The sequence below is a fragment of the Schistocerca cancellata genome, chromosome 2 (assembly GCF_023864275.1).
Source record: "Schistocerca cancellata isolate TAMUIC-IGC-003103 chromosome 2, iqSchCanc2.1, whole genome shotgun sequence".
In the NCBI taxonomy this organism is placed as follows: domain Eukaryota; kingdom Metazoa; phylum Arthropoda; class Insecta; order Orthoptera; family Acrididae; genus Schistocerca; species Schistocerca cancellata.
Genome location: NC_064627.1, coordinates 927,889,114 through 927,904,001, shown reverse-complemented (window position 1 = coordinate 927,904,001; position 14,888 = coordinate 927,889,114). Strand labels below are relative to the sequence as shown.

General features: G+C 41.6%; 1 protein-coding gene across 2 annotated transcripts in view; it reads left to right on the top strand.

Annotated features, from left to right (window-relative positions):
- Positions 1-466: 466 nt before the first annotated feature.
- LOC126162879 (ovalbumin-related protein X-like) overlaps positions 467-14,888 on the top strand; it is a 143,792-nt gene continuing 129,370 nt past the window's right edge. Inside the window, exon 1 of one of the 2 annotated variants that reach the window (XM_049919672.1) lies at positions 467-546. In XM_049919672.1, coding sequence (XP_049775629.1) covers positions 484-546 — 63 coding nt within the window. In that variant the 5' untranslated portion in view covers positions 467-483. Of the gene's footprint in view, positions 547-606; positions 629-14,888 lie in introns of those variants that run through there. The other variant, XM_049919673.1, reaches the window with a different exon arrangement.

Genomic DNA, 14,888 nt, shown 5'->3' with positions numbered 1-14,888 from the left:
CTAGACTGCACTTTATTACGTACAAAATATCAAAATTTCCAAAGCAATTCTTTCTTTTGTCAGATAAGTTATGCGTCTTATTATTATTATCAGTGTTGTTATTATTATCATTTGTAGTAGCTGCATAAACTTGTTGATAAGCATAATTGTTATACAGCAGATGCTATTAATTTCACATCCCCAAAATCTGAATCTAAAAACTTGTGAACATGCAGAATTTATACTCGCGACCCGCCACTGTCAAATTTATACTATGATAATGACGACCACCGGTTCGGTTTTAGGGCGATAAACTACGGGGTCATCAGTGCCCTTGGTAGTAGGTATCAATAACTGTTAACAAATAAAGCAAAAGCCAAAACTGCATTTCGCGATGCTGAGCTGTCGGGATGATTTTCGTGCTCACGGCGCCAGCGCCTGTCGTGACGCAATACTACAGGAATTGCAAGCGTGGGGGCAACAGGTTTCCGACGCGGCCAGCAGATGGCATGCTCGGCGATGACTGGCTTCAGTTGTCAAAATATTCCGAGGCCGGCACAGTATCACGTGAGTACTGTAGGAGATTAATCGTTTACGGAATTATGGGTCATTCTGCGATGTTCACAACGATAATGACAGAGGCATTACAGTACGTCATTGTCTCAATGGCAGTGTCTTCTCTGATAATTAATGGCATTATCACTCAGTTTCTAGCAGCAACCCAACACGTCAGACATTCGTAGCTTAAAAGTGTGAGAAAGAAATGACTAAGTTGTCATTCTCGGCGCTGTTACTTTGGGCAGTTTGCACTTCTGAATCAATTAGTTCATAGGATTTTTGCATACCGGTAATTTGAAAATTTTAATGTGCTTCTCTACGCTTCCCGGATGTGGTGATTTGGCCATAGTTTATTACTGTTTGACAAAACTATTGGTGGTTTTGGAGATCAGATTTCTGAAATTTCCGAAAGTTATTTGCAAGATTAAATTCAGTTGCTATCGTTTGCCTTGATTCCACTGTCATTAAAAAGCTACTAAGAAAAATAATTGTGGGATCACCTTAACAACGCCACGAAAGTCAAGCAGTTTCCACCTCATAGTATTTAGCACGACTTTAAAACTTAGTGCACTCCTCTTTTTTCCGATGCTTTGATATCTAACCACAAGTGAAAGTGTACTGGCAGTGCAAGATGGGAGTAGTCTGATGGATAGGAACGCTGGAAGGAAGGCTAAACATACCGTTGACATCGAGCTCCGTAGGCACGAAATGCCAGAGCTCTGTTGGAAAAAAATGATTTATTACATTTTGGTGTACATACAACGCAGTCAGAACCGCATTATACTAGCAGTACATACTGAGCACATAGTAGCTTGTAACACATCATAACAGACCATTGAACTATCGCACTACGAATTCCATTCTTTATAGTTATTGAGGAATGAACACCACACGTACCACTGTTTAAAGAGTTAAAAGTGCTGCGACACTGTACATTTATGTTACAATCTTTTTAAAAGTCAGTGTTTGTTTTATAAGCTGGCGCATTTGCTGATGCGAGGATACTAATACCGGTGATAGCATGTAATGAGAAATCGGTGCTTCAGTTTGCTTAGTTTCTTACACGACGTTACTTGATGACCGCCATGCCAAGGCACATATACATAATGAATAGTATTATACAATTTAAATCACCCTCTGATGTTCAACAGCACAAACAAACTGAGTAGTATCTAATACTTATTTTTTGGAGGTCCTGGCAAGTTCCTGTGATGGAAACACCCGTAAAACTGACGTGCGGTAGGATACTGTCTGCCAGGAGTCTGTCTATTCGTCGCGTGCTAAGGGCCTGCACCGTCCTGGACATTTTATCTGGGGAAAATTAACCTTGAGCAGTTTTTAGTTGAAAATAATACTACTCTTTAATATGTGCGTATGATAGTACTGCAATTCAAATAACAGATAGCTGACATGAGATTGTGCGTATTTCTGAAAGAACAAAGTGTGTTTTGGATTTAACATCACCACTACGACGTCATTAGAGCGGAGTATATGTTCGAATAGAGAAGGAAATCGATCGTGTCCTTTTCAGGAGGACTATCCATCTCGGTATTTGCCTCATACCATTTAAGAAATGTGCGCCACCTCGCCCAGTAATAACATTTTAAGGTTTCATTGCTTGTAATTCTACTAAATAAACCACATTTTAGACATTATAAAAGAGTAAAAACGGTTATTTACGTGGTCTTTCACTTTAGTCTACAGTGAATTATTACAGTTTTGCTCTGTAGTGTTGTCGACACGTCGTTGCATTTCATGTTAACAAATCTCCCCTGAAGATCATTTGTCGATACACCTCCGCACCAAACTACGCAGACAGCTAAACGAAACAAACCAGTTGGGCAACCAGAATTCGTTTAAACTAAGACCAGTGATAATCTTTCTCACTTTCTGATGTATGCTGTTTTGGAATCTTGCATATGATTGATCAGTTTTTTCGGCTGACCAGTGAATTTTAATCACACAGTTGTGAATATGTAGTGTGACGTTCCACTTTGGGAGGCAGTTGAATCTTGCACGAACTGAGCAGCAGAGAAAAAAGGAACTTCGAACTAAGTACGTGCTCCTGATAAGCAGGGGCTGCTACATAGCACTGCACAATTTGTTTCAAAATAGAAACGATAATTGGTCCAAAGATGCACATGTAACTTAGTTCATTTCTGGAAATGATGCTTTCCAGATTTTAAATACTCCTTCAACACAAATTTATCCATTAGCAACTGACGCCAAATATGAAATCTTCTCCGCTGCTTCCGCGAGCAGAGCATTAATCTATGTTGATTGCGTCGCCGCTATACAGATTCTAACGCAGTAGTACAGTATTTTCTCAAATTTAGCGAGTGCTAACTTGAGTCACAGTAGTAGAAAATCGAACGTAGTCCTATTGAGGGCGCACCAGCGATCGATACAAGGTGATAGGACGTGCACGCCGGCGAATCGAATCAGTTCACGAAGAATGTTTATCACTCGTTCCAGTCTCGGAAGCGAACGTCTGACATGGGCATACCGACAGTTGTGAGGCGCAGGTTATTTCTTGGAATCGTCCAGTCGAAGTTGCGGACGTCATACGGTGTCCCAGCGTCACAGGCGGAATGGGACGCTTTGTTTGTAAACACCCCAGTTTGTGATTTGCGAAGTTACATTCTTATTTGTTATCAACAAACCGTCAAATAATAGAACGATCTAGTCAGTGGATAGTGTCATGGAGAGGTGGCCATTTATTACAGGTGTATACCGTAAGCATACAGAATGTGCTCTAAACTTCCTCTTACAGACTTGTAGAGGGGACTGAGTAGATAATATTTTGAATTGTGACCCATGCCCGGAAAAGTACCGTTTCTGTGCTACAACCGTTGTTAAACATGTTGGTAACGCGACTACTTTTACGAGTAATTTATTAGGCATGACCCAGCACTTACTTGTTTTGCAATTCCAGTCATTAATAACCAAAGAAACAAAAAGGAAACTTAATCAGTTTTCACAAACACTGCAGTACGGCCTCTTCTAATTCGGTTGTACGGCGCCCCCTTGGAGCACCGCAGCCACGCCTACTATTGGTGAAGGCACCTCTTTCTCGAAGCCGTTGCGTAACTGTGGCGAAAAGGGTATGCGATGGAGTCGTACGTTGTGGATAACGACCTTGATAAAAGCGACAAGCAGCTCTTCCATTGCCGTGAGCTTCGCCGTATTGAAGGATCAAAATAACTGATGATGGTAGAAGGTGAAAAGATGTAAAAGCAGACTGGAAATAGCAAGAAAAGCATTTCTGAAACAGGTAAATTTGTGAACATATTAATTTATGTATTAGAAAGTCTTTTTGGAAGATGTCTCTGTGGAGTGTAGCCTTACGATAAAAAGAGTAGGCTAGGAGTGAACAGAAGCTTTTGAAATATGCTGCTACAGAAGCATGCTGATGATTATAAAATGCTGATGATTATGAAATGAATATAGTAAACAGGTAAATTAGTGAACATATTAATTTATGTATTAGAAAGTCTTTTTGGAAGATGTCTATGTGGAGTGTAGCCTTACGATAAAAAGAGTAGGCTAGGAGTGAACAGAAGCTTTTGAAATACGCTGCTACAGAAGCATGCTGATGATTATAAAATGCTGATGATTATGAAATGAATATAGTAAGCAGGTTCCACATAATAATGAATTGGGTAAAACACTTAGAGGAAGGCTTTCTGATGCTTTCTTTGTGATATTATTGTTATTATTTGTCTCGTTTCGACGCTTAAGGATCGTGAATGACTTGCCCAGTATGTCTTCACTCTTCCCAAAATATTTTCGTTCTCTCACTCCTTACTATCCTCTCTGCCTCCATGAACTGAATTTTGGTTCTGATACCAGTCTACCATCTAGAATCTTCATGTAGCTGGAACTACTCTGCATTGCTATGTTACAGATTTTGTCCCTCTATATTTCTTATGCTCAACCTAATTTATGTTCACTGAGTATAAGTAACTTGCACATACATGTGATGAGGGTGTCGTTTATTGTAACAACAGTATAAAACGTATACTGGGTGTTAACTATAGGTAGTGCCGCATGTGGTTACCTAACATTCGATGTATCCTTCAGCCCTTCTTCAAAGTGAATCACATCTGGTTCCATTTGGATAGCATCCCACACATTTATCACTCACTTTTGCAACATCTGCACATTGTCGGGGCAAATAGCAATCCATTTTAATGCCCTCCGAGCCAGAAATCCAACTGATTCAGTTCCAGTGAATGGCGAGGCCAGGCTACCAGACCACCTCGACCAATCCATGCCCCCTCGAAACGTAGCGATGTGTTACTTTCGCGCAATCCACACATAATGGTATGGTGCCCAGCTGTACGTAAAGAGCATAAACTTGCGATGCACAGCATCAGTTAATCTGATTGGTAAAGTATATGGCCCTGTGAGCCTGTCACTGGCAGTTCCTGCCCATACATTGAGACTGAAGATTTACTGTGCCATCTCTTATGACTACCTTCACTGCCAAATGCTATCATCATTTGTCACACGTAAAACTGCCAGTATCACAACAGGAATTGCTTTTCCAGTTGAACGAGTGCTATTTGTTTAGTAAGGTTTGATTGGTCACGAGACTGCAACCACAGTGAAAATCCCATTAAGTTTTGCACAGATGTGTGTCTAGTATGCCTGTCGATCGCGTCACGTCTCTTTTCAGTTCTGAGCACACAGCAAGCACGTAAAGATGGCTAGAAAATAGCGTCGCGGGCCAAGTACAAGCACCTGCTGTGAGATTTCTCCTAGTTCCATGCAGCCCGCATAATGTAGCTTTCGTGCAGTTCCTTCTTCATAACATTTCTTGGCCACACAATGGATGCGCAACGAAGACACTCCTGCAACGTTTTAACTGAACCTTCTAACCTGGGACCGCTGTGCAGAGTGACAGAAGATTTCATGAGCCTGCAGATACTGTTTACCTCGTGTAACCTGAACGGTACCACTTGCGCCTGCCCTTAGGATTTTTCTTGTCTTGGAGCGCCCTTGCTGACTTCCTACACCCTCAAGCGTAAAAATGCAATAGTCGATAAGTTGTCAGTACCTGAGAATGAGGCTGACAGCTTTCTAACTTTTGCACGTAATGGGAATTTTCCTTACATCAGAAAAACGCATTCCTCCAAAGTGAACTGCAATATATCGTACATCAGGAAATAACATTCTTGGACGAGAGACGGCGTTTGAAAATTTTGCTAACAAAGCACAACAGGTTGTAACTCACTACTACATATCATCTGATAATTCATTCACACATTTAAATCTAAATCCTTCCATTTTCGGTCTGTTTTTACGTGGCCACGCATGACTGATTGCGCTACTTGAAATTTTCATTCTGTTTTAACGTGGCCATTGACAGCTGACTGCACTACTTGTTCAGCTGCTCTTTTGCCAATGGATTTCATTGGAGTCTGCTTAGTTGATTGAGCGACTGTGGCACACGTTTCATCTCGCGTCCTCTTGCTGCCTGTGGATCAGACTGCCTGAAACGAAAGTATGTTTCTCTTAACTGAGCAGAGTTGATTTACGAGGTGGAATCTTGCCAAAGAGATCTCTAAACATACTCATTATCTCTCTCATTGTTTGTCGTGCCTGTGGACGTTCGTGCACCTACACACACGCCACTGGTCTCTCCTCAACAGTTTGTCAGCTCACACCAGCCAAAACTGAAACAATACAATAATGAAGCAAAATAATACAATACTGACTACAATGCTTTTCGTCAGCTTCAGGGTGTGGTTACGAATAAACAACCTCTTATTTTGTCAGTCGTATAAGGGGCAGTCAAATGACAATGAGACAGACAAAAAAAAGTAACTAAACGGTTTATTACGAGGGTGAGTCAAATGAAAACCTTAAATTTGTAATAACACATCGAAATTTCGCGCCGTTATCCTGTAAGTTGGTAAGCGCGCTACAAACAGCGTGCAGAATGGCCTGTAGGTGGCTGCATAGTGCAGATGCACACATACCGTTCCAGTATCAGTACAAAGCTGGCCGCCCCACTTGCGATTTACACCAGGGAAGAACGGCGTTCTGTTATTCGGCTTTTGCGTAGTGAAGGTGTGAAACCTACTGAAATTCATCGACGAATGAAGGTTCAGTATGGTGATGCATTTTGTCACAGCAGCAAGTCTACGAGTGGAGTAGGAAGTTAGAATATGGTGTGACTTCAGTGGAAGATGCTCCTTGTCCAGGTGAGCCACAACGAGTTGTGACTCCACAGAACATTGCGGCAGTTGAAGCCATAGTGAAGGACCGAGTGAGGTGGTGCAGTGGTTAGCACACTGGACTCGCATTCGGGAGGACGACGGTTCAATCCCGTCTCCGGCCATTTTGATTTAGGTTTCCCGTGATTTTCCTAAATCGTTTCAGGCAAATGCCGGGATGGTTCCTTTGAAAGGGCACGGCCGATTTCCTTCCCAATCCTTCCCTAACCGCTGCGTCTCTAATGACCTCGTTGTCGACGGGACGTTAAACACTAACCACCACCACCACATAGTGAAGGAAAACCGCCGAGTGACACTGAATGACATTGGAGCATGTTTACAGATTAGTCATGGGTGAGCACACCACATTGTGTATGATGTGCTCCAGTTTCACAAAGTGCCTGCAAGATGGGTGCCACGGCAGCTGACTCCTGAAATGAGAGAACGACGTGTTGATGCTTGTGAAAAACTTCTTCGGCGCTTTGAACCAGAAGGTGATGGCTTCCTTGCGAGAATCGTTACTGGGGACGAAACATGGGCCCACTTCCACCAAACGGAAACAAAGAGAGCGAGCAAGGAATGGCGCCATTCCTCATCACCAAGTGATATCCATATGTTTGGACAACTCAAAGACGCAATGGGAGGAAAGAAGTTCCGTATGCCGCGCAGTGCATGAGTGGTTGCGCGGACTACCAAAAGAATTTTTTTCTGAAGGAATTTATGCGCTTTGTAAGCGCCGGAGGACTTGCATTGAGCGTGGGGGAGATTATGTTGAAAAGTGATGCAGCTTTGTACGACTTCTGCACAATAAATAATATTTAAAAAAATATTTAAGGTTTTCATTTGACTCACCCTCGTATTTTAAAAGTAATCTTCATGCCTGTTAATACGTTTGTCCCACTGGGAGACAAGACAGTCAATGCCTGCATGAAAAAATGTTCGCGGTTGCCTACAGAACCGAGATTGTGCCCAGGCGTGCACCTCTTCAGTCTAAGAACATCGACGGCTGTGAATGTCCTCATTCAGAGCTCTAGCAGTATGAAATCGCATGAGTGCGCCAAAATTTAGTGTGCATGAGCGAAGTCTGCCGCATTCAAACAGAGTAAACAGCTGTGTCTGAAGCCAAAGGCGAACAGATGCGTATTGTTTATTTCATTAATAGTGTGTTTAGCTGCTGGGCTTACCTACAAGTAAACAGTTGTTTGATGCACTGTTGATGTTAGATATATACAATGAGGACTGTGTGGCCTGTGAAGGGGCTGTGTGGAGTATGTGCAAGGGCTTCCCAGCCAAACTTCTGCAGCCTAGTCGCAACATCCTTGGCAACATATGAGCTGACATCTCTTTTTGCATCAGAATGATGCCGTCCGTCAACCTTCCTGGGCTTTTGGACATGATGGTATGATACAGTTTTTGCAAAGTGCCCACGTACCACTGTGCGTTAATTGTGGCGCTGTGTCCATGAAGTCAGTGAGCAGTGGGTCCTTGAAGTCAAAGAAAAAAAATCATCGTAACTTTCCTAATTCCCAGTAGAGGGCATTTCTATACACATACCTACCTGCGTTACCAACGTCTGTGCCGTGCGTGGTATATAGACTGTCTCGTTTTCATTTCACTGCCCTTTATATATGCATGATTCGTGTGTAGCGAAATGCTCGCCATTGCACATTAATTTTTAATATAAGGAGCAGTACGAGACTGATGGATGAGAACCGTCACATTTATAAGAACTAGTATGAAACTTGAATTTTTCTGATATGTCCAAAAGGAATGCAACTGATGCACTTCTAATAGCAGGGCATCCAGCGTCATATCTTGTCAGTAATACCACAATTTTATAAATGTTGAGAACTGAATGTCAGCAACAATGTTGTTTCAAGTTCAACGACAAGGTTTGTTATCTCGCAGCAGGCTATTGGTGAATCATTTGGCACTGACAACAGGCACATCCGACCGTCCAACGAATTTGATTTCGTACATTTTTATCGATGGTTCAGATGTCACTATGAGGTGCATTCTCACGAATGCTCAGGTCTAAATGTTTTCTGGCATTTTGCTTGCTTTCATCAACTTGTTGATTCTTGCAGCTCATTTCTGTATCTGTATCGATGTTCTGGAAGCCACTGTGAAGTGCAATGGCACAGGGTACTCCCCACTGTACAACATATAGCCCAGTCAGTGAAGACCAAAAAGATCGTTTGGAAGAAAAAAATTAGTGTAGTCGTAAATTTTTGTACAGTGGTAGGAACAACCTACTGAAGGTGTGGTGGGGTGTCAGCGTAGGGGTAGGAGGGGCAGGGAGTGTTTAAACTTCGTTTTCTTTTTCTTGAATAACTTGAAAACCTCGAATCAAGCAAAAATGTGTCCCAGTACAAAATTAAACTATTAAATATCCTACAAAAAGATCATATTCTTTTTTTCTCTAGGACTAATAATTTACATGTTGCAGAGGATGGAAAAGTCGAAAATTATTAAAAATAATGGTATAAAATTAATGTTTATTGTTAAACTAGCCTTTTCCCCATAGCTTTGCCCACATAGGCATTTGATGTATATGTTGAACACACCTTCTCTCTCTGTGTCCACCTTTTCCTCTCTCTGTCTGGCCACTTCATCCTTCCACCTCTATCTCTATCGTCCTTCCTACTCTCTCTCTCTCTGTCTCTTCATGCCCTCCCCCCCTCTCTCTCCGTCCGTTTCCTTCACCATATCTCTCTGACCTTATCTTCCTCCCTCTCCCTCTGACCATATCCTCCACCCCGTCTGTCTTTCCATCCCCACCTCCCCCTCTTCCTTTCCCACCCGACCACCACACCTCTGCATCTTCCACCTGCCTCACGCATCTCACTCCTCTTCTCGCTTTGTGAATTTTCTCCTCTCCCTCGCTCAGTCCACTGCCTCCTCTATCTCAATCTGTCCTCAGCCATGCTCAATGACATATGTAGCTCCTGCGATACAGTTCAAGAAAACAGGACAACACTACTACCACAACACATCTGTCATGCAGGGCAGGCTACCATCAAGGACCTGAAAAGCATTTATTTACCACTGATGTACAGGTCGCCATGCAATAAGCAGGTCGAGAAAGTAGGCCGATGCTACACCAACACGACACACCTCTCGTGCAGAGCAGCCTACATATTGGGGCCTGGAAAACTGTTCCTTTTTGGTGACATGTAGGCTGCCCTGCAGCACAGATTGATTTGCAAGGTCGTTTCCCCACACAACATGGCCGTCAAGCATGGTAGCGTATATGCCAGGGCTGGAAAAAAGCACTTTTTGCCCACATCTCTGCTCCTATTGGACCTAGGAGGATATATACACCACAGTGGTGATACTTACAAGGCCTGCTATTTCTATGTCAAGTTTGGTCGAACTTAATACAGAGATTTGGGAGGAGGTCCTGGACACACACAAATACACACTGCTTTATAATATAGGGGTCTATCGCACAATAGTCGTCAGGTGCATTTTCTTTGATGTTTCAGCAGGTATCTGCCATTTCGTTTTTGCATTGTGTAGTCGGAGTCAGCCCAAACAAATAGTGCTCGTCATGCCTTTCCTGCGATGGCCAGTGTTGGAGGAAAGCTTGCCGTTTCTACAGAGTGGTCCCAGATAAGTTGAATGTGATATTCGTTATATCAGTATGTATTAGCAGGGATAGTAAAACAAAAAGACAAATGATGATGGTGTTGGGACAGCAACCAGCCACAAATTTACTTTCAGTTTCTTTATTCAAAGACTACCGCTAACAGTTTCGAATCGTTGTGATTCATCCTCAGACGGTTTACATGCTTTCTTTATGACATGTGGTGTGTTTTTACAGATTAATTGTCCTAAAATATAAATAATACACAATTATAAACACGCCACACACAGATGGTTGCGTTACAGATTTTCGTTGCATGTGGCTTATGTGAAACGTCGGTTTCGAGTGTTTGTTTTCATAAAATTCGTCCAGCAGATGTAAATGCATCCCCACTGCATTTTTATTGTTGCACACTTAAATTGTTCTCACTGAACACTTTTTTTGTTGTATCTATACAAGCAATGAAATAGATACATTAGCAGCAGATCTAAGCAAAATGCACAAAAATATTACATTCACAGTTGAACATGAAACTAATAAAAGCATTAACTTTCTTGACCTGAAAATTTGCAATAGTAACAATAAACATCAATTTAGTATTTACAGAAAACCTACCACCACAGATGTCAGTATTAGCAACTCATCTTGCCACCCCCGCCAACAAAAAATGGCATATTTCAGAACGATCCTACACCGAATTAAAAAAGTACCAATGAGTGACACAGACCAACAAAATGAAATCAATATAATTAAAACAGTTGCTCATAATAATGGATATAAACCCACAATGATAGAAAAACTCCACAACAAAATGCAGGCAAAAACCACAGATCCACTTCACAGCAGTCACTTCAAGCCAAATCAGTGTGCCACTGAAGCCAAAGCTAAATATGCTACTCTCCCATACATAGGCCCACTTTCATACCAAGTAGCAAACTTATTTAAAAAGAAGAAAAATATCACAATCAGCTTTTCTACAAACAATACAGTACAAAAAAAAGTAATCCATGATGTAAATACCTGCAAGAGTCCCTACCGTAAATCAGGAATATACAAACTCAAATGTGATACATGCCCAAAATACTACATTGGACAGACAGGCAAGAGTTTTGAAATTAGATACAAAGAACATATTGATGCTCTCAGACTTGGTAACTTGAACAAATCAGCATTTGCAGCCCATATTGCTGAAGAAAACCATTCAGTGGGAAACATTGAGGACAACTTAAAAATTTTGCACCTAGCAGAAAAAGGAGCCACTACGAATATATTAGAAGAATTAGAAATACACACACACAAAAACATAACCCCAAACTATATCCTTAACGAACAAACAGAGTTAGCTAACACCCCTTTCCTGAAAAATTTCCGCCGGCCGGTGTGGCCATGCGGTTAAAGGCGCTTCAGTCTGGAACTGCGTGAGCGCTACGGTCGCAGGTTCGAATCCTGCCTCGGGCATCGATGTGTGTGATGTCCTTAGATTAGTTAGGTTTAATTAGTTCTAAGTTCTAGGCGACTGATGACCTGAGAAGTTGAGTCGCATATTGCTCAGAGCCATTTGAACCATTTTGAAAAATTTCCAAAAATTACATTCCAGCCTCCAAAGCAAATAATATTAGTACCCCTATCTGCAGATCAAGTAGCAAATTTATGTTACTATATTTCTCATGATGCTAAATATAATTAAAAAATACACTATTTTACCTACACAGTTCTAAGTATTATAATTAATTTAGCAATATATATATATAAAGAATTCATGTCTCTGTACTAGTGTAAAAGGCATTACAGTTGTGTAAATGAATATATGATCCTTTCCAAACATAGGACATCATCGTCAAATGTTACAATATATCATAGCACCTGTGATACTCATATGTTTGTAAGCTCTTTGTATGTATCAAAACATGTGGTGCGTGGTAGAAATCATCTCAGTGACAAATATTAAGTGTTCAGTGAGAACAATTTACGGGTGCAACAATAAAAATGCAGTGGGGATGCATTTACATCTGCTGGACGAATTTTGTGAAAGGAAACACTCGAAACTGCGTTTCACGTAAGTCACATGCAACGAAAATCTGTAACGCAACCATCTGTGTGTGGCGTGTTTATAATTATGTATTATTTATATTTTGGGACAATTAATCTGTGAAAAAAAACACACCACATGTCATAAAGAAAGCATGTAAACCGTCTGAGGATGAATCACAGCGATTCGAAACCGTTAACGGTAGCCTTTGAATAAAGGAACTGAAAGTAAATTTGTGGCTGGTTGCTGTCCCAACACCATCAACATTTGTCTTCAAACAACAGCCACGGTCTCCATCATGTCATCATATGACAAAACAAAAAGAATAAATAGCAATCCAGCAACAACTCAGTAGCGCTGCATGCTTGGTGGTAGCAGTCAGTGCAGACCAGTGTGCTGCTGTCATTGCTAGAGTGCTGGTGATTCTTGGAGTTTTACTGTCCCAGTTGATAAATATCAGTGTAACAAATATCGCACTAGACTAATCTGGGACTGCTCTATCGAATGAGCTAATAAAATTGCGTTTTAAAAATCATTTTGTTTGTAATGGGGAACAAACCGATGCTTTCTGTCAACACCTGGCCGTCACGTGGAACAGTATGTGGTGAGCACTATTTGTTTGGGCTACTCCAGCTACACATTGCAGAAACATCGGTCCCTAGACTTACACACGACTTAAAGTAACTTACGGTAAGAACACACACACACACACACACACACACACACACATCACACATCACACATCACACACACACGCGCGCGCGCGCCTGAGGGAGGACTCGAACCTCTAGCGGGAGAGGCGGCGCAATCCGTCACGTGGCGCCTCTAACCGCGCGGCGAGTCAGTTGGTGATGAATAAATTAATGACCAGAAAGTTATTTCACTTCTTTCATCATTAATGGTGTTACTGGAAGACTGTATGATTGTCTACTATTCGGGAATTGCTGACAGTTATAGTGTCTGCTGCACTGAGTATAGCTACATATCACTTACCTTTCAATTTGGGTGTGCACATGTCTGATGGAGTGGGACTGATAATGTTCATGTATAGCACAGTAATATGCTTTAATGCATTGCTGGACTTACGTCGAAATATCTGAAGTTCTGACCTAGCTGACCTACTTCTGTTGCAGAGGGAGCCAATTTAAGGTTGGTTTAAATGACTCTGAGCTGTACGCGACTTATCTTCTGAGGTCATCAGTCGCCTAGAACTTAGAACTAATTAAACCCAACTAACCTAAGGACATCACACACATCCATGCCCGAGGCAGGATTCGAACATGCGACCGTAGCGGTCGCTCGGTTCCTCGACTGTAGCGCCTAGAACTGCACGGCCACTTCGGCCGGCGCCAATTAAAGTCTTTGGGTTTCGTGGGAGAGCTGAGGCTTAAGAGAAGCAATTGATACCCCTCATGCTGTGAAAAATATTCCACCCATTGATAGTGGAGACAATGAAATGGACTTTGTGAAATACATATTGACAGCATGTTACACTTTGGGCCAGTTCTTCAATTTAGTAGACAGTTGGCAGCTTCAGCTGTTAAGCATTTTTGCATAACAACTCACTTAAAAACTACAAATAAGCCCTCAATAAACTGAAATTTACTCCACTATACAAACACGAGAACAGCGAAGTTATTTTGTCTGCTCTCGTGAGAACTCGACAGGGAATGTTGGGGAGGTACATAGTCTGTCTGTAAACTGAAAAAGCTGTTCAGGATGACTAAGAATCTATTTCCCATGTAGCAGTGTAGAGTAGTATGCATTTTTTGCGTTAGTATTATTAGTAACTCGTATCTGTATTCAACATAGTAAAACATACTTTCCAGAAAACACTCTCGGGACGTGTCTGCACATTGTGTGTCACCAGTGATTCACGATTGAAGGGTCGGTATAACTTTGTGAAATACCCGATAGTTGCTTCTTGTGATGTAGTGGGGTAGAGAGAATGTGCCCTTTAGTTTACAGAGAGATGAAAGAGGGCGATCTGCCTTCCCTCACACACCTACCCTGCACCCCCTTTCCATTCTGTTGCATCCCGAGAATGTAATTTATCCATTAATGCAGCTCTACTGCACTTAGATGTAGTATACACGTTTAACATTTGTTCTTAACCAGTTCATTTAACAATTGACATTAATTATATACATAATTAAAACATTTTTTAAAAATCTGCGCCATCCCATAAAAAGCAGTACTATTAGTCCTAGAGAAAAATGCGTTCGATCTTTTTTGCTGGAAATTTAATGCAGTTTAATTTTAGTTTAATTCTGTTCTGGGAAACATTCTCGCTAGAAGCCGCGTTCCTATATTCAAGAAAAACATAAAAATGTGATCTTTAATCGCTCTCTCACCCTCACGGTCACATCACACCTTTCAACTTTTTTAGTATGTTGGCACTCCCACCCATGACTGTACAAAAGTTTGCGACTATACGAATTCTTTTCCTGTAATATCCTTTCACTGACTGGACTAGTGTTTCTTCCCACGCCATTCGCATATGGAGCAC